Here is a 23,730-nt window from a genome sequence, read left to right as displayed (position 1 = left end):
CCCTTTCTTTCCCCAGTTGGAAACTTGGTATCCCACAGGCTAAATTAGTCACCAATGCATTAAATGCACAGCTCTTATTAATGGATACAACAAACAACCAAAGACCTTGGAAAGAGAATAAAAGGGGCCATTTCCTTAACTGTGGGGTTGAACCCTATGTATTAGGATCCCAAGGCTAACATGTTCTTATTACTATGCTTATTTCCCTACTGAAGGATACAGCAGTTAATTGTTGCTTTATGCTATTGCACTCTGTTGTGCTCTGAGTTATTTACACTAGAACAACAAAGCAAACTAGAAATAAAAGTAAAGTACCTGGCATATAGAGTTCTAGCTATAAAAGGTTAAAATAGCATGTTTAAAATTGAACTTGTTAACTTGGCACCAGTGGCTCACACCTGTCATCCCAAACTACAAGGGAGGATGACATCAGGAGGGTCACAATTTCAGGCAGGAAGTTCATGAGAACTCTTCTTAATGGAGAAAAGCTAGCACAGTGCTGTGCGCCTGTCATTCCAGCTGGATGGGACGCTTAAAATGGAAGGATTATGGTCTAGGACAAGAAGTGAGACCCTATCTCCAAAATAACCAGAGCAAAGGGGGTTGGCAGAATGGCTTAAGTGGTAGAGTGCCTGTGCAGTGAGGGCAAAGTCCTGAGTTCGAACCCCAGTACTGCAAAAACAAAAACAAAATTTGGCCTCGCTGACTTAGGGAAAATGTCCCCGTGATTTTTCTCAACCCATAGAGTGGGCTGTTAAGAATTAGGACAAAGTAGTGTTTTTTTCCTTGGGACTACAGGGAGTGACAAATACCTCCTTCAGATCACAAGCTCGTTGAGGAACAGGGACTGTGCTTTCCCGATTGATAAAGTCAGTGAAGAGAGTGTCGTTGACTCTTCAATCCCCACTTTGTGACACCTTGAAGGTGAATGATGCATGCTCCTCACATGAGTGGAAGAATACAGGAATCAGTTTCACCCTGACAGTAACTCAGAAGATGCTAAGGAACAGACACATTTTATTTACCATTTTATAAACCCAACGGAACTCCATAATTTTTTTGCATTAAAAATTAAATTACCCACAGGGAACAGTGGTACACATCCATAATCCCAGCCACTTGGGAGGTGGAGATCAGGAGGATTGTGGTCCAAGGCTGGCTTGGGCAAAAACACAGGGCATGACTTGAAAAATAACTAAAGCCAAAAAGGACTGGAGGCCTGGTTCAAGTGGTAGACCACCTGCTCAGCAAGCATGAGACCCTGAGATCAAACCTCAGTACCACTGTTTTCCTTCTTGCCAAGATGCGACCATAATAATGAATTCATAAAGGTACATAATAATGAATTCACCAGATGGCCACACTTCATTCCTCGTGGTCACCTGTCTTCTCTGGATCTCTATTCCAGCCACTCCAAAATTCATGTCACCTTTGACCCAAGCTTTGTCACCACCCTTGAGTATACTGATGGTTTCTGAGCATCTTTAAGACAGTTTAGCTTTTGTGTTTGGTCCTTTACAAAAGTTCCTAACTTCCTTGAACCTGGTTCCAGTCTTTAAACCCAAACCTGGCACTACCATAACTGGATTCAGCAGGGGCAGGGTTTGGATGTGGCAGCTTTGCAAAAGTTCAAGATGATTTCCCCTTGGACAAGGCATTTTTAGCTGAGGCAAGGTCTCTATCTCCTCTCTCACTGTCATTGGGCAATAATAAAAATTTAAAAGTACTGTTGGCCTGTAAGAGATACAGTGATTTCTCATCCACACACAGATGATTTCAAAAACAATTTTCTCAGAGTTCAACTTTAAGATGAGATGTATGCAGGAAAGGACATGGTACTTGCTGAATCCAGCAAGGGCTGGCGTGGAGTAGTGAAAGATAAGCGTGGCTGGGTAGAGGGGTGAGGTTCTTAATGTGTGACTGTGGAGCTTGGCTCTAAACTAAGGAGGAAATGTACAAATTTATGTTTCAGTCAAAACAAACCATCCACTCACTGGCTGCCTGCCCTCCCGGAAGTTTTAGACATGGAAGAATTCTAAACCAAATATAGAACCTACTTAAGTTGCATGCATTCACTGTTAGAAAAAAATCACACTTTTAAGTGACTGATTATATAACTGTGAGAAAGCTCACTCGTTTGGTTAAAGGGGTAAGGACTTTTGCATGAGCCCTCATGAACCCTGATCAACCAATGGCTCTCACACTTGCAAAAGTGACCCGGGATTTGAAGATAAATCAGAAATGCGTGTGTTACATATCTGTCTTATCCTTTCCCATAACCCTCAAACGAGGAAGGGAAGAAAACTATTGTCAGGAGGTATCTCCATTTGCCAAGCCCTAAAATATTCCCAAGACGAGTCCACTGAAGACATTTTTCAGAAACATCAAATACCACTTTTTATTCCAGTCAAGATGGGCATAAAACAATTTGTGCTGCATCAGTCACACGGAGGGGAATAGAGGTGGGTACACAGAAAAGGGGGGGGGTCTATGGGAATTGCCCACCTTCAGACTTCCCTGAGCATGAGAATCTATCTGGGTTTAGTGTTCTGAAAGACAAGGTCACCTTTGCATATCTGCTCAGTAAACTGCAAGCAACAGATCAACAAATTCAATCTACCATTTTATAGCAGAGAGCCAGTACAGCTACCATTTCCAAGGCCAAAGGACTCCAGTGAGCAATTCCATAGTAAATCATCCTATGTTTGACACAGAGCATGACAAGGAGAAAAAGTTCTTGACTAGGATTTTCATTTAGGATGCTTTAGTTGCTAAATTTAAGGGCTGTCTCATCCTCAATTCCTTCTCCCAGTCGTGACTTTGGTCATGAGTAAAAGATTTACCTGTTCTGGCATGAGAACACACATTTTTTACTTTCTTCTGTAGATGGCAATATTAAAACCACCTTCTCTGCATTGAATACTTGGCTAGATGAGACAATAAGAGTGACAACCAAACTCAGGTGGCAATGCAATGGGCTCCTGGTGACACCCTTGCTCCAGGGGTGGATGTACGCTTTAAAACACTTATTTGATTGGTCATTGTCGATGGTCTTTATATATATTGTCAATCTCTTACTTAGCAAACTAACCTGACAATTTGCCCTCGATGCCACAAACCAAAGGTCATCTTTAGGTCCCAGTGATCTGGAAACTGTCAGCAATATATTTACAGGTAAAATACCAAAGCAAAACCCAACAACATGGACAGACACTTAAACAATGAAGGAAAGGAATATAAAACAGGTCACGTTAAGGAGAGGGCCTCACGTTAAGGAGGGCAAATGAAGAGGATAACAGAGGGTGAATATGGTCGATGTATTTACTATACATGTGTATGAATATGGAGCACTGAAACCTGATGAAGCCATTTTAAGAAGCGGGGAGAGGAAGGAGAACAATGGAGGGGATGAACCAAACCAGGGTACATTGTATACACATACAGAAATGTCACAATGAAACCCCCTGTACAACTACTATAAAGTAATAAAAAACATTTAAAAAAAGAATCGAACAACCTTAGAAATACGCACATCAAATGAAAAACGCGTCTCAAAAGTATCATCTTGGAAAGCAATGTATTTATTTTCTTTAGTGCCCTCTGAGAAAAAAATCCCACAGCACCATCGAAGCACAGCCATAGTCGTGTCACAGTTATTCTTTGATTTGGTGTTCCACCAGCTCTTTTGGGAAGCTTCCCTGCCACCTCCAGCATCCTCTGCCCTGTTCCTGGACACACAGCTGATATTATCAAGTGAACGCAAAACAAAGCAGCAAGTTTGATTCCGTTCAACTGTCACCCTGACAGGATGACTATTATCCTGGCAGCCAAATGTACCCTACACCCCAGAGAAAACTGTGTATGGCATCGTCACCAAACATGTCCATCCCCAGAGGCAAATGCCTTCGAGACAGCAACACGGTTTGACCACAGAGCTCTGGTATATTCGCTCAAAACTCAGACACACGACTTTAGAGTCATCACTTACACAATCATTGGCTTAGTCTATAAAGCTGGGATGAAGCATTTAAACAATTACATCATATATGTATATATTATAAACTATGCATGAGTCTACTCCAAGTCTGTTCTCCATAGTCTATAATTGGCACATGTGCACACCGCACGCACACACACGCACACACACGCACGGACGTGGACGAGAGATGGAAGCTTTACTCAATACACAGGTTTTGAATCCTCCTGGAATCTAGTTTTAGGGCAAAGGTTAGCTTGGACACAATCTGTGCTGACTGAGGTATTCCTTGCTAGGCAGCAGCCAGGAAACCTTCTCTATAAATGCTGTTGGAACTAGGTTTTGTACCATCACACTGTCCTGACATTTTCTTTTGAGGTACTGGGGTTCAAACTCAGAGCTTCATGCTTGCTAAACTGGTGCTCCACTGCTTGAGTCACAGCTCAGCTCCTGAAATATTATTTTGACATGGAATGTGGTATCTTAGAGCATAAACTGAAAATGCAGACCTGTCAATTCCCATGTGCAAAGCAATATTCAATCTACATACTCCCTCCTTCCTCCCTTCCCTCCCTCTTCTCTCCTTTCCTTCCTCCTCCCTCCCTCCCTCCCTCCCTCCTTTCCTTCCTTCCTCTGTCCCTCCTCCCCTCTTCCAAGAAGAGCTCCTCTTTCAAGCTCTCTGGGATCAGGACTTGTCCATCCGCGTGCGCCCTGCAGGATGGAGCTATCTCTTTAGACTGTTCGCTTCAGGGTAGAACTGAACCCTTCTTTGTGTGAACCAGAGGCAATGCAATCCTAGACTGTTTCTCTGTCGTCACAACGTGCTCGCCCTTTAACACTGAACTCAGGCACTACTTTCTCAGTACTTCCCTGGTTTCCCTTGCTGGCAAGACCCCAAGCTCTGTGCTCCCGCACCATTAGTCTGTCTAGCTAGTCCCGCAACCACAGTCTTCAAAGCCTGTCCCCTCTCCACATTGGGCTTGGAGACAGGGATCAAGTCTTATTTAGGACTGAGATTCTGCCCATATGCACCATGGGGTGCCAAGGCAGGGTCTATCGTGACAGATTAGATTTTGAGACATTACAGTCGGCAGTGCAGGTTAGGACCAGTCAGTTCGCACTCCTAACACCGCCCCTGTCCTGCTGTAACACGCAGCGTTAGTCACAACCTCTTGCCTCTGGTAGGCACTCAGGAACCACATACACACTTAATGCTAATTTTCCGGTGGGAGGAATAAACATTAAGCATTTCCGAAGCTGACTGACAACTGGAAATATCACCAATGCCATGAGCTATAATGCAGCATTTTTGTTTCGTTTGATAATGTACATTCTTAACAAACTAGAACCATTGATCATTACAAATCTGTACAGCAATAATGCTGTACAAGGAAATTCTAGCCCTCGGCTTTGACGTCCCAAGGGAGCCAAGCCTTCTGAAGCCACCACTGTTCCTGGTCTTTAATCTTGCCTCCACCCAAGCAGAATGGAAGCACAGCGCCACAACCAAGCTGAATGGCGTCTGGGAAGGCTGGGTGTGGAGTAGCAAGCCTTACCTGTCTGTGCTGTTGGGTGGCCTGATACCCGAGGCCTGTGATGGACGGGTTCTGCATCTTCTGAAGCAGCGCCTTTTGCTGAAGTGGCAAAGGTGACCTCAGCAAAGGCTGGCTTGATAAAGGCTGGGTGGGCTGGGATGGTGGCTGTTGCTGCTGCTGTTGCTGTGCTGGGATTGAGCTCTGTGGCTGCTGCTGCTGCTGGGTGTAGTGCAGGAGAGAAGGCTTGCTCTGGGAAGGCAAAACAGAAGGCATCTGCTGGTTTGCTTGATCTGAGTTAAAGTGGAACAAAGGCTTGGTGTTGCCCTGCCGGGGCTCCAAGGCTGAGTGTGGGTTGTTAATAAAACTCCGACTGAGATCCTGAGGCTTTGGCTGCATAAGTGCGTCCAGGTGCCCACTCTGGGCTGGGGGGCTGGCCTTATACATATAGTTGGCCATTACTTTCGGCTGGCTGCTGCCTCCAGTGACCCCAGCGATGGGGGAGCCCTGTGGGCTGAATGGCTGCTGGCCAAAGGAAGGACTGGGGATTTTTTCCTGCCCAAATGGACCAGGGGATGGCCCAGCAGAAGAGGGCAAGGCCGACCAGGCAGGAGGCTGGTGCTGCTGCATCCGGACGTGCTGCTGACGGCTGGCAGCTATCTGTTTGAGTTGCTGGGCGTGGGATACCTCCTGCCAGTTAGGCAATGCCCGGCTGGCTCCTGATGCTGTCTGAGGCTGAGCCTGGCTCTGGGGGACTGTGGGGCCTGGGGATGAAGCTGAAAGGGCAGTGTTGGCCATGGAGAATGTAGGGCCGGCTGAGGGGGGCCTCAGCTGAGGAGAGGCTGCAGGGCCCTGAGTCAGGCCAGGCGAGTACTCGCTTTTGATCACTATCTTCTCCAAGGGCACCGAGGGCCTGGGTGTGGCCCTCTGGCTTTGCTGACCCAAGTCGATGTTAAACGGGTCATCCTGCTTAATGGTGGCATTGATCATATTCTCCAGCTCCAGGTCACTCATGGGAGGCACAGAGATGTTGGTGAGTTCATTGAAGAGTTCCTGCAGCTCAGGGTCCATCAGCTGCTCTCCAGGGTCGTCTCCGTACCTATTAGCGAAAATATTCTCCTGGATCATCTTGCCATCCGTGTGCTTACTGCACGACAGAGTCTCTCCCGGCTCCTTCTTCACCTCCTTTAAGCCCATGCTAAACACGCTGTTGCCAGGAGAGTGTGCAGGAGGTAGCAGGGTGTTGCTCTTTCTCAGAGGGGCCTGGCTCATAGGCAAGGCCCCAGACATAACCTGGCTTTGACCATTATTTGCTTGGAGGCCGCCTTGCCCGGCAGACAGGTTCTCCCCAACCCGAATTCTCTTCATATCAAGGAACAAATTGTCCACAAAGCCATTGGGCCTCTTGCTGCTGGCAGGAGACAAGTTAACTACCTGCTTTCTTTTCAAGGATCCCTGGAGCTGAAAGACACAAGGGGATAAAAGAAAGTAAGGTGTAAGGTACGGACGCAGTTTTTCTATTAGTCAAGAGTAGCATAAGGTTCAAATGTTTCTCCCGTGTATCCACAGCAAGCAGTAGAAACAGCACCGTGCAGAAGCACAAACGGAATGAAGTGAAGGGCTCCCAGGGCAGCGGGTCAGGGAGGTCAGAGGTCACCAGGAGTCCCGTGGTTGGCGCACAGGCCAGTGGAAGAGTTCTTCCAACACTGAGGAGCACAATGATTACCGGCTAAAGCAGGGCTGCTGCACACACACGGAGTCCCAGTCCCGAGCTACTGCAGCGGAACAGTCCACCATTCTGGTCGAGTGGGAAAACGCTGCAAGTCTAAAGGTGACACAGAATTTCCAGTTTCTTTTTTCGCAGAATCAAACCCGTATCACTGATATCCTTTAATTAAGGAATCACAAAAGTTCTGAAGCCCAAGGAGATCATCTGCCTGGAGCACATCTTACTTTTTGTCCCGTAATTAGGCTGCTTTGCATTCTTGCCATGATAGGCTGGATGACAAGACACATATGGTTCCCGTTCCACTCTGTGCACATCTCGGCTCTTCCCACAGCCCTCACCACTTTACCTGAGATCCAGGGTGCCTCTAGGACTGGACGTGGGGCTCACACTGTAGAGTGCCTGCCTAGCAAGTGAGAAGCCCTGAGTTCAAACTCAAGTACCCCCAAAAAAAGAAATAAAGAGAGAGAGGGAGTGAAGGAGGGTGGAAGAGGAGGTGGGAAGGGAGGGAGGGAGGGAGGGAGAAAGGAAGGAAGGAAGGAAACTCCAGGATGCCTCTATGCTCGCTGGCCCCAGCCCCTCCATGTCAGAAGAGGCAACATTGTCTGGACACACAGAAGCCATAAGATTGCCATTTATTGAATGGGACACTCTAAGCATGGCGTTTCCTGGGGACTCATTTCTTCTGTTGCCTGTCTCTAAATCTTGTAACCAAATCCCAGGTGCTGAGGGCTCGTTCAGCACAGGTGTTAACAGCTAAGACTCTGGGAGTGAAGCCAGGCTCACATTCCAGTCCCGTCACCGAGGGCCATGTGACCTTAGCAGCTCACTTAGCTGAGCCTCAGTTTCCTAGTGTAGAAAACAGGCCGATAGCACTTACCTCACAGGAAGAAAGGAGACAATGCATGTTAGCACAGTGCTCACTGCAGTAACTCCTCCATCAACTACAGCTTGTAGAAAAGTATGGTTCACCATATTCTAAAGGGAGCACTTCTCCAAGAACCAACGTGTTAGCACAGCTCACGGATGTCAAAGTACTTCACTCACTTACCCACTGAACAGATTGTACCTTATGAACCTTAAAATTATTGAGCAATGTTTGAGGACCTCACAGTCCCACACAGCATGGGCCTTGGTGACTGGGGAGAAGGGGGATATCTAAGGGCAGTAAGCATCTTGAGGGGTCAAGTGGGAAACTTCCAGAAAATAGCTCAGCACATTGACAAGGTAGAGAAGGGATCTCCAAAATACACCTCCCGCCCAGGGCTGTCTCACCTAACAAGCATAGCAGAGTCACCATACTGTCAGGGGTCCACAAAATTATGTTACTTCCTTTCAAAACAGAAGAAAAGAGTGAGGATTTAAATTAAATGAACATTTTTGCATAATATTAACTTAATTTTATACCAACCCAGTTACAAACATTTTAAATAATTCTTCCAAGAAAGTACTCCCAGAGGCAAGAATGCCAAAGGCCCATGACAGACTTTCACCTAATCACCACTGTCTGTGGAAGGCTTATTTTAGACAGGCATTCTGCTGTGTGCAGTCTCACTCAATCTTCTCACAGCTCTCTGATTCCCATTTAATAAGTTAAAAAAAAATTCAGAGTCCTGACATTAAGATTACATAGTAGTAGCTGGGTGTGGTGACACAGACCTGTAATCCCCGCATTCAGAAGGCGGAGACAGGAAGGATGAGGAGTTCAAGGCTAGCCTGGGCTACATGGCAAGACTGGGTCTTAAAAACAAAATGACAACAAAAAGATTGCACAGTAACGAGGTGGAGGCAGATGCCAGCCTAGGCCCGTCTGGTGCCAGGGTCCTGATTCTTAATGGCTAACCATGAACCTTGTTCCTCGGCCAGCCTCTACCCTGCCACACGTCAGCAGGATTCTGGACAACAGTGGACACCCACAGACAAGACCAAGGACAGCGGAATGAAGCTGCACGGCTTGCTCAGAGCAGAAACATCAGAACTCCCAGGAATGGATGGTGGGGAGAGAATGTGACATCATTGCATGGAGATTGATGGTGAAATCTCTGTGTCACCTCTAAGGCTCCAGTACAAGAAAGGAGAGAGGCAATGTCACTTGGTCATCAAAAAGATTTACTGAGCAGCCAGAGCCAGAGTTCAGAACCAGACCCTATCAAATCACCCCTGGCATAAAGGAAAACATGCAGAGGTTGAGGCTGATGCAAAGCCTGCAATCAGCCTGTGCTGCCATATTGACACTTGCCCACTGCCTAGATGGATAAAGAAGCATTTTTCACTTTGCTTGGTAAGTCTGTACCCCAAAACCACTATGTTGAGTTGGTGAGACTGCTTAGTTAGTGTCACCCTTCACTAGCCATCTGAAGAAGAAGCTTCCTCGGTTGAGCGTCTGCACAAGTACAGTCTGGGCTGCCTACCACTGGGGACCACTGCTTTCTTCCACTGAGCTCCATCAGGCTGTGACTTTTCCTTTCTACCCTTGTTCACATTCTTCTATTTGAATACCTCCTGCTATTTGAGACCTGTGGTCTCCTCTGGATATTAGCCTGCTCAGGGCAGGGTCCCTGTATGCCCAAGGGTGGGGGTACCAAGAACACCCATGGATGAGGAACACGCAGCCAAAAGTGGAATCACAACTGAGGTTCCCCAGTAAACACCTCGTTTTTAAGCAGCTCCTTCGCTCCTCCAAAGGACTGGAAACAAGCTTTCACATCCCTGGGGGATGTGAAAATGCCATTATTGCACAATCCTCCAGTTTCTGTTTCCTCCCTGCCCCTCTCCCTTTCCACAAAATAAATGCATTCTTTGTCTCCTGTGCCGCCCTAGAAACAGGGAATGTGCCACACAAAGGTAACAATTCAGTCCGTAGTTCACATTTTTCCTCCGAGTACATTTCTGTCTTTCTTGACCAGTCAAAGGCACAAGAACCAAATGTGCCACTGCCCAGAGACTCCAGAACTATCTTGCTTCCCTCAACTGTAGACCTTCTTCTGGCCATTTTACTCATGGCTGAGTAGAGATTGATAACATGAGAAAGAGACCAGCCCCAAAGAAAATATAGGACTTGATTTGGTTCATGAAGTAGTGTGTTTGGGATCTTGTGTTGTAAATTCTGAGCACAGTACTTTAGGTGAGAGTAATTCCCCCGGGTTGTCTGGCCCCACAACCAAGTACTTGAGGCTTTTAGGCTTTTGCTGAAAATACAAAAAATCTCCCACTTCTTATTTGGTCCTGGAGAGTTCTGAGCTTCCCTGTGTTGACAAATATTGTTTTAAGTCCATATAGCAATTGCGTACACCCACGTAGGTTGTAAGTCCTTTAAGGGCGGGTGCTAGGTCCCTTTCCTGAATTCCTCTCAGTACCTACACAATGCTGGGCCCATCAAAATTATTTGTTATCGTATTTTATTTGTTGGTCTTAGGACTTGGGAAGTTGGGTTCTTCTAATGATCGAGAGTAAAACAGGGGTAAGAAGTATGTGACGTGGGGACTTCTCATGCCCATTTCATAAGCAGTTTACTATTTGCACCAGCGTTTTGTTTGAGTGATGGTTTTCTTCAAGGGAATGTGAGGTCTGGGAACTGGAACCATAAGGGAAATTTGCCTTCGTCGGTGTGAACCAAATCTGATGCTTTTTGATGGACTCCAGGTGGACTCACCTCCCATAGGACCCAATGCTGGAAGCAAGGCTCAGCCTCCTCTGTGTGCTGTGCTCTGCCTGGATGAAAGGGCTCGGTATGTTTTTTGTATGAATTTCAGACATTTGCACTTTCACGCCTTCAAGAGAAAAAAGTGTGAGGCTTGTGTGGATTGATGTTGGTTGGTTGTCTTTGGATCTCCTCGTTGCTGGTATATGGATCAAAGCACACGTGATCTACCTGAAAATTTTATTCTGTAACTTGGTTCTATAAGATTTGGATTCTGAGAAATGTGATCACTTTAAGCAGCAAAACAGCATTCCTTATGAGACCCAAGATAAACTCAAGACAAAGTTTTCTGTAGGACCCAGAGACTGCAAATAAAGAATCTATGCAGGGAAACCAGTTAACATATTGTCCTTGTGGGCACCTAATTCCAAGATATTCCTATTCTCAACTTCTTTGATGTCTCTCCTCTCGCCCTGTCTCTTGGCTCTCAAGTCTGGCTTACTGGAGATTAACTGAAAGACTTAGAATTTACCTCAGAAACCCCCTCACCATCACAGGGCAGAGAAAGGGGGCTCCAGGGCAGCATCTTGTCAGGGTGGACACTACCATCACCTCCTCCTGGAGGATGTTCCAAGTTATCCCCAGCAAGGGACACAGTCAGTGGGGGAGAGGAAGAGAACCAGAGCCACGCCAGCCTGGAGAGGGAGAGGTGAACGGGGCGGGGGGCTGTGGGGTCTAGGAAAAGCACTGAGCAGCTAAGGAACCTGGGTTCTGAACGCTGTTCTCCCATTTCCCGTGTCATCTGTCTGGGGACAGTAAGGATTAGCATCCTGTGTATAAAGCGTCATCAGTGTTCCACGCTCCGAGCACAGCCCTGATGCTGGAAGGTTTTATCCGTGGGAGAGGCAGACTTGACCCTAAGTTTCTCTGGTACTCCCCAGTGGCATTCTGACTGTCCTATGTGGCAGACGTGCACTAGAAAAACACAAAACGAACAACGCTGTCCTTATTAGCATAGCGGGAGAACAGGGTTCGATTTCCCGGTGGGGTAGTTACAGATTTATTTTGTTGGCAGAGTGGCTTAGGAGGTAAAGAGCTTGCCTAGCAAGCCTAGCAAGCATGAGGCCTTGAGTTCAAGCCCCAGCACTGCCAAAAAAAAAAAAAAAAAAGTTAGCTCTTACTGGCCAGGCACCAGTGGCTCACGCCTATAATCCTTGCTACTTAGGAGGCAGAGCTCATGAGGATCACGGTTCGAAGACAGCCCTAGGCAAATAGTTTGCAAAACTCTATCTCGAAAATAACCAATACCAAAAAGAGCTGGCAGAGTGGCTCAAGGTATAGGCCCTGAGTTCAAGCCCCAGTACCACAAAAAAAGAAAGAAAACAACAGATGAATTTTTTTCCTCTCCTCTGTAAAATTAGAATTTGTTCACTCATTCAATCAAATACATACTTATTTGACACCAATTATATGTTTGATCAGAGTGCTTAGGCCATAGAGTTGTTGCAAGAACCAGACGTTTAAAACTCAAAAAAGAGCCTAGAACATTGCTCTTAAAATAGCATTCTTGGGCTGGGCTTGGTGATGCATGACTGTAATTCTAACTACTCTGGAGGCAGAGATTGGGAGGATAAAGATTTGAGACCAGCCTGATGGGGTAGTAAGACCCCATCTCAATCAATAAGCCAGGCATGGTGGCACATGCCTGTGATCCAGCTATGTGGGAGGTAGGAGGATTGTGGTTTGAGGCTGGTCCCAGGCAAAAAACACAGGACTCTATATGAAAAACAACTAAAGCAAACAAGGGCTGGAAGTATGACTCCTGTGATAGAGTGTGTGCTTAGCCAGAGTGAGGCCCCGAGTTCAAACCCCAGTACCACCAAAACAAAACAAAGAAACATCATCAAGACTAAGGCACAGCACATGCATGGAAATGTCACAGTGAAGCCCGCTAACTTGTACACAACCAACACGTGTTAATAATAAAACCCACACCCAGCAAGTGTCAGCACCAACAACCAAGACAGGAATTTACCGGTGTGTCCGAAAACAAGGCAAAAAGCAAGAGTACAAAGTGCTCATTGCTCTGCAGAAGCCTGCGTGGGGTTGGAGTTAGGTGTAAGGGATCGAGGAAAGGATCCCTCTCCATGTTCTCCCAGGGACCTTGTGAGCAAAACCTGTCTGACAATGATGGAAGGTTTAAATTTAATTAACAGTTCAAAGTAGAATTGCTTTCTCACGTAGTGGACGAAACTGAGCAAGGACCTTCCAGATTCAGTCCATGGTAAGTCCACGGTTTGACCCTATCTTTGGTCATCCTGACTAGACACCACCATCATAAGAGGCAAGGGCCTCGCAGGAGCCATGCAAGATGGGCCCTCTGTGTTTAACACAAAAAAGAACAAAAATTCTATAAAAGCCTGAAAAAAAAACCCAGCTTCTTTGTGTATAAAATACTTTAACCATGACTCACATTTTGCCCAAAATATATCTAACTGAATCCAAAGTAAATGCTATGTCTAAAATGTTGGCAAATCTGTTGAAATCTCTAAAAGTCCTCCTCGGTGGAATGTGTGGTGCATTAAGCATCATTAATCAAGTGCTTTTCTCCTCCCCCTCCCCACCCCCAGCTTGGAGGGCCCAGTCTGGAAAGCTTTCTCTAAAGGGCTCATGAACTCAAGGTCCATTCCACTTTCTGTCATATTCCTTCCCTTCTTCCACGATTTGAGCACTTTCTGGCTTATCTCATTCTTGGTAATAGGTTCAAATCTGATCTCACAAGTCCATGGAAGAGACAGAACCACTCCCATAACCCCAGCCCCACTCTCATCCAGGGAAGCACTCACAAAGACTGCCTGATGACTTGCCTTACTGGGCAGTCAGTGGTCTGGGAACCTTACATGAGTCAGTTTATGGGGCGTCTATGTTTCTCTGCCGATGCTCATGAATCACAGCCCCATTGTAAGCTATACGCTCATTCCTAGCAACTCCTCGTCCAGTGGTAGAGCTGCCAGGCACTGGGGCAGAGCTGAAAGATCTTGGGGAGGGAGAGAAAGCATGGGTTCTGAGAGATTGCTGTGGTTTTCTTTTGTTGGACTTGGGAATTGAACTTATTCCAAAATACTGGTCAATTTGAATATCAATGAAATCAATACAGCAGACAGGGTGTCCTAAAATCATCAGGATTTTCTATTCATTGTTTGTGGGCTTGAATTTGGCCACCAACGAGCTCCATATTTTCATAATATAATAGAAGACAAAGCCAGCCTTAACATCACGGCAGCATTTCTCTTTCTACCTTCACTGGCTCACTCAACTTACACAGGCATTGAAGGTCCCTATTCTTCCAGTCTCTTTCTCTCAGATCACATTGCTCATTCCTCTCCAAGTTGCCTTTACTTTAAGCACAGTGAGCTACTGGGTATCCTCCAACTACATTCTGTGAACCCGATGCTACTTCTTGCTTTGCTCTGCCCCTACATGTTCACATAGCAACACACGACATTTACTCATATCCATCATACCCACACTCTCTCTGCCTCGTTCTTTCTTTCTTTCTTTCTCTCTTCTTTTTTATTCTAAGAACACCAAAGATTATCTCAGTTTCAGGTCTTTTGCACGTTTCTCTGCCTGGCGGAGGCGCTTCTCCTCTAACTCTTCCTTCTCTTATCACAATTAGCTCCTTCTTTTCCTTGCATCTCACCTGAAGGTGACTGTAGCAGAGATTTTTCATGACTCCCCCATCTGATGAATGTTTTCACTGTTGTCCTCTATCACGATCTCTTGGCTATTTTCTTTACAGTACTTACTCTAATTTCCAAAGAATTTTATTAATTAGCTTCCAATTTGTAAGTCTGTCTTCCCTGTTATAAAATATGGTCAAGGGAATAACTTGAAAGATACAACTTGGGTCATACCTGTCTTTTTGACCACTGTATCTCATCCTTAGTATAACCCAAATAAATTTGAGATCAAAAAGATTGTTTAAATCAAACAAAAATGTCCCGAATCAAACACTTTGAGGTACTGAAGTACATTCTGATGGGATGAGGAAGGATTTTTCTTTTTTACTTTGCCCATGTCTGTGCTTTCTCGTTTTTCTAATTGAATCTATGTTGCCTACATAACTCAGATTGCAGTGAATTGTTACTTTGTCTGTCCCTCCACTCTCTAAGACTCTGACCCCACATTTCCAAGTGAAAGGTGCCTGGTCTGGGACGTCCCGTTCCCCAGCCCCCGGCGACTGGATCAAGGTGGACATTTGACTCACACTCAACTTCATAAATTCTCTGTAACCCAAAATTGAAGAAGACCTTTTCGGCTGTATTTGTGAGCATTTTTAATGAGAGATGTGGTGGGTGACGTGTATTAGAAGTATTCATAGCCTTCACAGTGAAAGTCTGAGAAGGCAGGTCTGCAAGAGGCAGGTGGACGAAACTGATGCAGAGGGAGAGGCTGGATGAGAAACTAGATCTAAAGAGAGAGAAGGGGAAATGAAGATGGGGGGGTTCTGAAGCTTTCCAGTACTTGGTTACAGTACTTTGGGATATTAAATTACATTTCTTATAATTAAATACTCAGTAACCTTCAATAATTCTCCCACACACACCTTTTCTCCCCTTTTGCTTGAGACTTTAATAAGGCTCCTATGATTTGCCACAAATAATTCCCAACTAAAACAAAGGTGTAATAAAACCAATAATTACGTTCAAACCAAAGTTTTCATGAAATAAATGCATATTCTTCTGGCTCGATTACAACTAGCTAAAGAAAGCTAAGCGCACACACGTACTGTGGTTTCTCTGTCAACTTTCTGCACTTGGTCTTCACGTGGCCTTCCACAGCCTTTGTGAGGGAGGAACGCTATGAAGCAGTGTGAGATCTGTTTCATGACAGCAAATTCCAGCAGGGTTTCCTGCTCTCCTCGTCTCGATTGGGTACCCAGGGGAGGCCCAGAGACTGCGTCTCTACCAACTCTCCCTCAATGCTCAAGAACGCTGCAGATAAAGACTTCCATCCACATCGCGTGGACAACCCAGGACTGCACTGTTAACCAGCTCATATTCTATCACCTGGAGACAGAGGCGGGACAGGCGGCCTTTTAAAAGGGCCCTGCAATTTTCAGGCTCATCTTTAACCCCATTACAAAGGAATGGTAAGCAGCGTTTGGAAGGTAGTTTGGCAAAGTACCCGAGAGCACCAAACATCTCCTTTGATGTTCTTGGCATGGATGTCATGGTTCTTTTGAAACTTGTGAAGAAATATTTTTCTTATAGCAACTGTATCTAGGTTCAATGTAGAGTGTTGTGTTGTCGCTGGTCAACTGTTAGCCTGAGTGGCTCTGAACCATACAGACGGACACTGTCTTAGGAAGCACCCAGTTTTCTCTCCAGTCTGTTTATTTTCACATCAAAGGCACATCTGAGGGGAAGTTGCCTAACTAGCTCAATGAAACATGACGAGGTTTACAAAGATATTTATTATAATTGAAAAAAACCCTACACTCCAGGCAATTTAAGCCTTTTATACCAGAAAATGAGAATTTGTAACAGCAGATACAAAAGTCCCCTGACTTTCGAAGGTCTGAATGCCTTTCCATTCAGTGACATTAAAATCCCACTATTTGTCATACACTTACGGGAAACGTCTCACGATTACTTAAATGACATTAAATGCAGACAATGAAGTCCTTATATTGTTTGCAGCTCAGCTGCTCTTTGAAGCCGTGTCCTGCCTGCATTTTGATCTAACTCGCTCAGCCCGTAATTACATGACGGGGATGAGGGGGTGAATTCTCCACCTGACAGATTCTGCTTCTTCATGTGTGGCCATAGTCTTTGAAGAGGGAAAAAAAAACAACAAAAAAAACCACCTATATTGTAAAATAAAACTTTGAACAAGCCAGAACTGTGAATCAATGGTAGTTCTGTGTGTCAAAGTCGTCAACAGGGTGAGTGCTCCTCACCGTTTCCCAGAACATGCTTCTGTTCTTAAAACCTGTCTTTAAACCAGAACAGTGCTTTTCTGTGAATTTGTCTCACAATGAATCAACATTCGTTTCCAGAGAGAGAGAGAGAGAGAGAGGAGACAGAAAGAGAGCCAGCTGAGTATACTAATCTGGACCTTGTGTATCTGTTGACTGCCCCCATGAGAAAAAACTGTCTACCCCATTCTGAATAGGTGTGAGATAATCAGACACATACAGAAGTGCATTCTGCATCCTTTCTTAAAGAAAACTATTCACTGTGTTGCTTGAGCCTGCTTAAAATAGCAAGGTCTCAGTTTTAACTCAGAAATCTCGCAAATCCTCAAAAATATCACTGCTACTTATTTCGTTGACTTTTAGATACACTGTGGGACAGAAAACTCCCAAAGACAACCTTGTAAATTGCTTTTACTCCAAGATATCAGCAGATCTGATGCCATGTAGACATCGGCCCTCACCCCAAAACTGCATCTCCTCACTGTACCTGCTTTACGATAAACACCTCATATAACTAGTCAATCCTAGAGGACAAAATGCTTCCTTAACCCACGACTGCTCTGTATCGGTCAAGTGACATGACATTACACCTCAAAGACAGTTTTCTCTTTGAGCAGTGTCTTATCTTCACTAGCCTCAAATCCCAGCTCAGCTCTCTGTGCTCAGAGCTGAAATGTGATCACCATTTAGTTACTTTGTGCTCCATCAGTCACTCCATCCATGGTTTCCTTCGCTTGTATATTTCCTGTTCTTCGGATTATTACTGTTATGCCTTTTTCAGTCCTCCAGCACAAATTCTAAATACCATTTTGTGTCTCTAATATCTTCTGAGGCAACACATTGTGGTGGTTTAGAGCCCAAGTCTGGCCCATCACAGACTAGATGTCTTCACTCTGCTTTCTACAAGACAGGAGCCTTAGTTTTTTCCTGTGTACTATGGGAACAAAAGCTTTAAATCAACGGTTTTGTAGTGGGACGCAAATGTGCTAATGTCTACAAATTCTGTAACTCAAAATGTCGCAAATAATAAAAACTTAACAAGTGATATTGTGATACAGTAGGAACATTTGAACTCTGCTCTTGGTTCCTGGCACATAGCTCTTTGGAATCTCCAAAGGGATACACACCTTTTTGCAATGCTAGTGAATACTGCTGGTTAGGAGCTCCTGGTGGACAGCTTAAGGACCTGGTTGCCTGCAGAACTAAGGAGGCGATCAGAGTCGGGATTCGGGATTTCCAGCCCCACCTCTCAACCTCTCAGGCCAGGTAAGAGGCTGACAGTTGATTTGAACATCAATGGCCAGTGATTTAATCAATGTCTACATAATGAAGTGTCCATAAAAACACAAAAGGATAAAGTTTGGCATCTAGATAGCTGAATTTGTGGCAATTCCTAGAGGTTGCCATGCCCAGATAGGGCAAGGAGACATCTCACCTTTTTCTACCTAGCTTGCCCTGGGCAGCTCTTTCACAGGCTGTTCATCAGTATCCTTTGTAAAATCCTTTATAATAAGTTAGTAAACATGATTTTTTTGAGTTCCATGAGCTGCTCTAGCAAATTAATCCAACCTAAGGAGGGGATGGTGGGAAGCAAAAACACACAACACAACCTCAGGCTTATGACTGGCCTCTGAGATTGGAGTTAGTCTTGTGGGTCTAGCACTTAACTGTGGGATCTGATGCCATCTCTAAGTAGACCGTGTCAGATTTGAGTGCAATTACAGGATATCTAGTGTATCCACTGGAAAATGTCTTGGTTGGCACTGTGGATGGTCCCCCAGGGCTACTGTGTTGGCATGTTGACCCTTAATATGGTGAATTAAGAGTTGGTGGAACCTTTAAGAGGTAGGGCTTGGTGCAAGATTGGGCTTGTTGCCCACAGAAGGGGTTGCTATAGCTCTCATGGACTGTGGTTAGATTTTGTGAGGGGGGCTTTTCTCCTTTTTGTACCAACAAAAGGAGAAAGCCTGTCCTTTCCCTGCTTTCCAGCTTCCTGCCTTACCATGTTATCTACTTTGCACTCACTACCTCCATGGTGTCAACTACCACAAGGACCTCACCAGAGGCTACATAAACGAGGGACTCGACCTTGAACTTTCAGCCTCCAAAACTTTGAAGTGACCTCATTTCTATATACATTACCACCCTTAGGTATTTCGTTATAGCAGGAACACGGGCTAAGACAGTATGTGGGACCAACCCTCACACATGTGGTGTAAAACATATTCTTTGATGGGGAGGGGCGTGGCTCAAGTGGAGAGTGCCTGCCTAAGCAAGTTTGAGGCTCTGAGTTCAAACCCCATACACAAAAAAATTATTCTGTGCTATGAGTGGAAAAATCACTTTGTTTTTCCCTGTCTTTAATAGTCAGCTATTGTTTTCATTTAGACTTCTGGTGTCTCACAGGATGTGGTTGAGTGCTCAGCATACAGCAGGAAATAGGAGGAGCAAATAGCATTTGTTGAGTGACCACTCGATACAAAGGTACTTTCCAGAAGCCGTCTCATTAAATCCAACTAATAGTATAACCTGGGAAAGTTAGCTAACTGCTGTATGTTGATTTTTCTAATCTGTAAAGTATATATAATAACTATAATTACAAAGTTAATACAAAAATTAAATGAATATATAGAGTACTTAAAATGATCCCTGACACATAGCTCAATCATACCAGTTGGTATTATTGTAATTTATAAACTTCTTATAACAACCTTGAGAAGTATACGCATTTTAGAGGTGAGAAAAATATGACTATAAAATTTAAGCAACGTGACCAGGATTGCCCAGTCAGTAATTGAATCAGATTTGCCTGACTGAAAATTTATGCTCTCTTCCAAAATGTCTCTACTGGAGGAAACTCCAATTTCATGCTAGGGATTGTTCCAGGGAAGCTCTGGAGTGACCATGAGGCCCTCAGAGACTTGTACGTCATGGAGGACCTACGCAGGACGAGGAGGACAAGGTGAGGACTGAGACTCAGCGCGATGCAGGAGAAGGACTCACTGGCTTAGACGCCATGCAAAGGAACATAGGCTTCGTTAGGAAAATCAAGCAGGAGAAGGACAGGACATGGAAAGTATTTTAGAAAAAACAACTCTAACAGCCAAACATGCGTGGGTGCACTGGAAATAGGGTCGCTTAAGCTAGAAGATCAGGAAGGTCTCAGTGCTCAGCAGAGCTGGACTTGAACTAAGGTGGTAGCAATGGAAATGCCACCATCCATGGGAGGGAGTTTAGGAATAATTGCACGTGGGAAGTGTGCGTGGGAGAGGAGAGAAAGGAATTAGGACCAAATCCAGCTTTCTGGATCAGTGACTGGATAGAGTCATTTGCTGAGGAAAGGACAGGGCCATGGTTCATCATGGGGGTGGCAGAGAGGCAAAGGATGGGTTCATGTTGAATGTGGAATGTCTATGGGGCGTGTAAGTACAGATGTCCCTCTACCGTATCATCTACAGGATTATAAGGTAGCGGGCAGCTTTGGGCTATTTAGAGATTGGGTAGAAATACACACAAGCATTGGTTGATGGTATGACCGTGGTCGTGAGTGTCCAAATATAAACAGAGGAGTGAAAAGAGAAAAAGGATGGGGTTGGAACTCTGGGGAGCCTTAAGATTTGAGGAATGAGGAGAAGACAGGAATAAAGCAGAGCTGACCAGCAGAACAAATATGGAGAAAGGAAGAAAGAGTGTCAAGGAGGGAGGTGCAACCTCACCAAGTCCTGCAGAGCTCACCTGTGGCAAGGCAGAGGCAGATCGACTGCATATGGTGGTGGTTGGGGGCAGATGTCAAATTGCAATGTGTAAAAGAAAGAATGGATAAGCAAATAGAACACTGAAACCTCTCGAAATCATTTTAATAGGGGGAGGAGGAGGATGGAGAATGATGGAGGAGATGAACCTGATCAAGGTAGAGTGTAAACATATATGGAAATGTCAAAATGAAGCCCCCTGTACAGCTAATATAGGGTAATAAAAATGTTTTAAAAAAATCATTAAAAAGAAAGAATTGGAAGGCCACAAAAGGAAAACGATGTGGGCACCTTATTCTTCTAACAGCTTCACTGGAGAAAGGAGAGAGAGTCTGCAGCCAGCAGGAGTTACAGGATAGAAGCTGGCCTTTTTCTTTGCAGCAGCTGCCATAATATTTTGTGTTTTGGCCTCACACAAACATTTTTGAATGGGTGAGCCTGTCATCTTGCCTCATTTTTTCACTTATTCTCATTCATTTTCCTGCATGTTTTCTGCCTCTTCTCTATGCCAGTCAGGGAGGCAGAGGCTGCAATTCCTTGCTCAAGTCCTAAGTAGAAAGCACGGAGTGTGCTATTTTTTCCAGGGTGCTCAGATGGCTCGTGGTACTGCAATACGAGCATCAGTCACAACTGAAGCGGGAAGTTTTGAGGGAGCCCAGCCGCAGGAAACACAGATGTGCAGAAACAGTGCTGTTCGCTCAGGTGTTCTGTTGCTTAGGTTTTATTTCCAAGAGAATATGGGTATGTGTGAAAATACTGTGTAGGGAACAAAAAGTCTGCCCCGAGGGAAACTTAAAAAAGAGATGAATGGCAGGGGTGGCTCCACTGAAATTTCGGAAATCTAAGGATACAAAAAACCTGTCTCAAATAGTATCCTACTTGATCTCGATAACCAAAGTTATTTCAAAGCATGAGGATTGGGTCTAATCACTTGTTAAATTAAGGTCACATATGGGAATTGCTTCTTCCCAGTGTTATGCTACCGAGTAAGGAAGCGCTAAGAAGTTGGATTGTGCTGATACCTACCATCATGTATTACCCAGCCTATCATTTTGTCCATCAAAGAAAATCTAGTCAGAAGTCAGAAAATATAGGAGAGGGAACAATTGAGCCACCCTTCATCCATCTGTGCACCAGTTCAAACCGTTCCCACGTGTTCAGCGAGCAAGCACCCCATCCGCTGCTCACTTTGCATAGTTTTAAGCTTTCAGTGTCATCTGGGAATAGTCCTTTTTCCTCCACGATATCTAATGTCACAGGTGCCTTTTTTCTTCCTCTTTATTACTTTTGGCAGTATAAAGAGATATTTTTTCTCCTCTTGACCTTTACCTGTTCCTAGCAAATCCTTTGCTTTGTGACAGGCGCTAGCACCGCCATAAGCAGACGTGATTTATCTTTGCACGCAGCTGGCCTGTGCACGTGCCTGTGCCACCCGTGAACGTTCTTCTTGCCCATTGTTTGGCTTCTTTTAACTTTACTTGTCTCTCTAGTAGCAGTTTGGAATTCACCTGAATTTCCCTGCTGTGCGAGCTGAAAAAGCTGACATCCAGTGGCCAAGCCACAGCTCTGAAAAGAAATAGCACGTCTTTTTTGGTGGGACACAGGGCAAGATGCAGGAGGTTTTAAGGATGAGGCTACATAGGCCTATGCTGGGGGCCACAGCAGCTCACATGTTGCCCATCTCCTCCATAATGAACAAAACAGCTTTGAAAAAGAATGGAAGCGTTTGATTTTCACACTAAAACCTTATTCTGGGAATTCAGAGCCCACAGCTCGCTATGCCCGGTCCAAAGCACAGGAATTGTTCAGAGAAATCTTTTCATGAGGCTGAGGGTGACTTCAGCACGCCAGCTACATGCTGCTCTGAGGAAGAAAATCTAATTTCTTATGATTTCTTATGAGTCCATTCACAAGGATAAGGGTTTTTTTTTTTCCTTAGGAAAGTTACTATAGCAACAGCTATAGTACAGCTCGAGTACCAGGGCTCTGGTACCTGAGAACTTATAAAAGATGGGTGTTAAACGAGCTCCTGAGCCATGTGGAAGGCCAGAGAGAAGCGCAGGCTATCAGTTGGATACATGAACGAAATGGTGACAATCAATGATTTTCAAAGTAGAAATGGAGCGTTCACAGGTGCTGCCATCAGACAGAGTGCTGTGTACACAGCATGGCTGTTTCTCTAGAGCTACATCACGAAAATAATTACATAATGACCAGATGTGGCAGGGCTTAGAAGAGGGCCAAAGTGGAAAAGGGGCTCAGGTCTTTCCAAAGGAGAGCTGGAGCCTCTGGTTTCTGCTCAGAGGTCAGTAGCCATGCTGCGTGGCGTCCATGTCCAGGGAGCAGTGCTGGAGTGAAGGTAGGTTCCCAAGCCTGTGTCCACCTCCTGCCACTCTCCTGGACACAGTTAGACCAAGAAGCCTGAGCTGTTAGGTTTGCTCCTTGACTTATCTCAAGGTCACTTGGAGCATTTGTCCTGAGATCACTATAATTTATGGGACGTGGGGAGTCAACAGGATACAGAGTGCCAGCATGGTGTAAGAAGCCATCGCAGCACCAAAAGGAGACTAGTCCCAAATCCTTCCCTGTCCTCTGACCCTCCTTCCTAGGTCTCAGGGAGTCTCTGGCCTTCTACTGTTGCCTCACCTTCACCCTCCATCCCCATGTGTCTGATCTCTAAGCACCAGCCAGCCTTTTCTTCCGAAATCTCATCAGTCTGAAGGAACAACTGGCAATACATCCCAAGGCTTGACTGACTCATCGCTTCTCGTGATATGAGGAACATCCTCGGTCTAATGCAGAGTACTCTCTGAAAGAAAAGGAAAAGAACAGCCAAGAGAGAAAGTGGTAAAGCCACTGTCAGTGCTGAGAGGAAATGCTGTGATTTCCCTCCATGGGTTTGTCAGCTGAGTAAAAGTTCTGTCCTCTGCTCTATGGGCCCACGCTGTATTGAAGTCATGGAAAATCAGAGAGCGCAGAAAAGTGTCTTGCCTCGTCTTTCATGAACAGTCTGAATTCAGTTTGCATTTTGCAGTGCAAAAACAGGCGGAGGTTTTTCCTAGCAGATGAATAAGGAGGAGGAAGAAAGTAGAACACAACAGAACATCGGTTGTACAGAAAT

General features: G+C 45.2%; 1 protein-coding gene across 2 annotated transcripts in view; it reads right to left on the bottom strand.

Annotated features, from left to right (window-relative positions):
* Maml2 (mastermind like transcriptional coactivator 2) overlaps nt 1-23,730 on the bottom strand; it is a 301,357-nt gene that overhangs the window by 84,333 nt on the left and 193,294 nt on the right. The window contains exon 2 of one of the 2 annotated variants that reach the window (XM_074066863.1): nt 5,533-6,969. The exons of the other annotated variant lie outside the window; for it this stretch is intronic. Coding sequence (XP_073922964.1) covers nt 5,533-6,969 — 1,437 coding nt within the window. The remainder of the gene's footprint in view (nt 1-5,532; nt 6,970-23,730) is intronic. 2 annotated transcript variants of the gene reach the window in all.

This window comes from Castor canadensis, chromosome 2, assembly GCF_047511655.1.
Source record: "Castor canadensis chromosome 2, mCasCan1.hap1v2, whole genome shotgun sequence".
Taxonomy (NCBI): Eukaryota; Metazoa; Chordata; class Mammalia; order Rodentia; family Castoridae; genus Castor; species Castor canadensis.
Note: the sequence above shows the minus strand (reverse complement) of the source record. Positions and strands in the feature narration are given on the sequence as shown.